The sequence below is a fragment of the Hylaeus volcanicus genome, chromosome 9 (assembly GCF_026283585.1).
Source record: "Hylaeus volcanicus isolate JK05 chromosome 9, UHH_iyHylVolc1.0_haploid, whole genome shotgun sequence".
In the NCBI taxonomy this organism is placed as follows: domain Eukaryota; kingdom Metazoa; phylum Arthropoda; class Insecta; order Hymenoptera; family Colletidae; genus Hylaeus; species Hylaeus volcanicus.
Window position 1 is genome coordinate 3,390,866 of NC_071984.1, and position 2,886 is coordinate 3,393,751.

The 2,886-nt window shown below is 52.1% G+C and overlaps 1 protein-coding gene across 2 annotated transcripts in view; it reads left to right on the top strand.

The window, feature by feature from the left end:
* Positions 1 to 2,886, top strand: part of LOC128882039 (uncharacterized) — a 27,993-nt gene that overhangs the window by 19,052 nt on the left and 6,055 nt on the right. For both annotated transcript variants that reach the window (XM_054133600.1, XM_054133599.1), the window contains exons 8-9: positions 350 to 828; positions 1,225 to 2,698. In XM_054133600.1, the coding sequence (XP_053989575.1) occupies positions 350 to 828; positions 1,225 to 2,698 (1,953 nt within the window). The remainder of the gene's footprint in view (positions 1 to 349; positions 829 to 1,224; positions 2,699 to 2,886) is intronic.

Consider the following 2,886-nt stretch of genomic DNA (forward strand, 5'->3'; position numbering starts at 1 on the left):
TTCCGCAGGGTTCCGTGAGATCTGCAAGGAAAAAAAGTTTCGCTCAAAAATATTCATTATTAAGAGAGCTATAAGCTCTGGTGACATCAACCCTGGCGAACCCTCCCAAAAATCATTCTCTCATTTTTAAATAATTGAGTTTTCACTTTAGAGAAAAACTTTCTGCATATTTTTTGTAGGCTTTTACAAGATCTACAAGGGAAAAAAGTTTCGATCAAAACTGTTAATTATTAAGAGAGCTATGAATTTTTGAAAATTATTAAACTTTTTACTCAAATCTTTTCCATCAAATAGTGCTAAAAAATAGAATCTTTTGATAGTTTTTAACCTTCTTCGTACATTGTTGCAGTTCCTAGTGGCGACGATGTACCTTCCACCGAACACGCCGGTGGTGGAGCTCCGGGGAAAGTACATGCTGAGCACGCAGCACCGGCCGTCGCATCCCCAGGGACGCCAGCACACACAGAGGCCGGGACCGTTCGTGTTCTTCTATCGGTTGCCCCGCGACGGGACAGAAGTGTGCGTGGACACTAGAACCTACGGAAACGACGCCAGATTCGTGCGACGTAGTTGTAAGCCTAACGCGGAAGTAAAGCACTGTATAGAGAAAGGAACGTTACATTTGTATATCGTGACCACCACCGCGGTGGAGAAGAACGCGGAGATTACCATCAGGCACGAGCAACACGACCTGCTGCTGTCGCCTAATCCCAACGGCCCGATGATACCCGTCTTCTGCGCGTGCAACAACCCCAGGGAGTGTCAGGTCGCGCCTGTTAATCAGTTGACCAGAAGAGGAAGCAACGGGGCGCTCGCCGAGAGCGCTGAGTAAGTTTCACGAATCGGAAGCAGAAGAAAGAAACGTGTAAACGATGAAGAGGGTTCATATAGACGTACAGGCTGTATTTGTTCATTTATTGTATAGTTGTAAAGTCCCTGAAGCTACTTCGCAGCTACTTCACAGCTACTTGAAATGATTTAGATGGTCTCCCGTGGCCTACTACAATTTTTTCAAAATAATGTATCAACCGGGTCCTTCTGAAACTGAAGAATGGGAATTATAGGAATCCTTTTATTAGATATCTGATGATAACAAGTAATTTTTAATAGAAAAACCCACGGTATCAAATTTATATGAACTCTCTTCATCCATTAATCCCTGCTGCGTGATTAATCCACCACTGTTCCTCGCAACACAGCCTGTACAATAATTTCTCTCTACAGTGGCCGAGAAAGAAGACGGAGGGGTAGACGCAACACGATCTGCGAGGACAGCGAGCCTGCGCCTGTGATTCCGAGCACCAGCGTGGCCCCACCTACCCCGCCGGTAACGACAGTCTCCTCCGTATCCGCACCCCCTAGAAGAACGGTGACGACCACCGTGGCGAACACGACTCGCCAGCCTCCGAAAGAGGAGGTACCGACGCCTACCGTTCAGCAACCGCAGGTGTCGCCGACGTTGAGCCAGGCGCCGGCGCCGGAGAGCAAGAAGGACAAGAAGAAGATGACCAGGGAAGAGAGGAAGATGGAGGCCATAATGAAGGCGTTCGAGAGGCTGGAGAAAGCGGAACAGAGGAAGCAAGAAGTCCAGGCGCGAAATGCTCAGAGGAAGGAGTCCGGAAGCACGCACAGCGACAACGAGGACGCTCCCAGCGTGACGATGCAGTCGAAGCAGAAGCAGCAGAACTCCGACAGACCCCTGAGGCGGAAGAGGAGAAAAGGTCGAACCAGGACCACGAGCAGCTCCCAATCGCAGGGCAGCAGTCGAAGGACCCGGTTGAATTCCGCGGACTCCGACGTGTCCTCCGGAGAAGAGAGCAATTCCATGCAATCGCCGCCTTTGCTGGGCCAGAATCACTCGCAGAATCGGGACGCGCCTTACTCTTCTCATCTGCACACCTCAGCGAAAAGCGCTGGCGAGATCGTGAATCCAGGGTCCGGGCATCAAGGGATCCCAACGGCTGCTGGCTTGCTGTTGGCTCTGGCGAACTCAAACGCGCCGGGGCCCAGCTCCCCTCCGTTGCAACAGCCTACGCCAATGAAGAGCCCGACCTGCGACAGCGGAGCTAGCAGTAGCTCCCAGAGCTCCACGCCATCCACTCCACTCTCTTCTGCTTGCTTGCTCGTCGCAGCAGCGGTCGGCCCGCTGGCGCCTGGATTCAAGTTCCCCAAGACCAAGAAGGTCCTCATGAACGAATGGCTCAAGGAGTCACCGGACCCGCCGCAGGCCAACGTCCCCCAGGTCTCTCCTCTACCAGCCTTGCCATCCACCCCTCTTTCTAGCTCCATAAACCAGCTCTGCAGGTCCACGGACTTCTCGTTGCCAGCGGACTCGTCGGCGGAGTTCTTGAGTCAGAGCTACGCGGCCAAGAGCCTGGCCACTTTGGTCCAAGCCGCCAATTCGGTCTCCGGGATTTGCGACTCGCCTCCTCAGCGCAAGCAGACGGCCGCTGGGAACAACGCGTGTCCCGTGTCCTCTGGTTCCGCCAAGAAGAGGTGGCTACGACAAGCCATCTCCGAGGAGTGCGACTCCCCGAACAGCAGACCCGAAAGTCCACCGCCCAGCGAGATGGTTGCCCCGCCGAAGAAGAGGAGGATAGCCAGGGAGAGCCTCTCGTCGGATAATTACACACCACCTACCACCCCAACCATGCTACCCGAATCTCTGCCCACCAGTAGGACCATGTGTCCTGTAGATGTAAGTTTCAGATTTGGTATAGGGCTCTACGGTCTGGCTTATATCTCTCTATTCGCTGTAGAGATTATTTCTTCTATTCGCTGTAGAGATTAACTATTCCATTCGCTGTTTCTCTTCATTTTGTAATTGAATATTGTTGAAGAGAATAGAATTTGCTGGCCACTGCGTCAAGTGCTGTCATCAAAAAA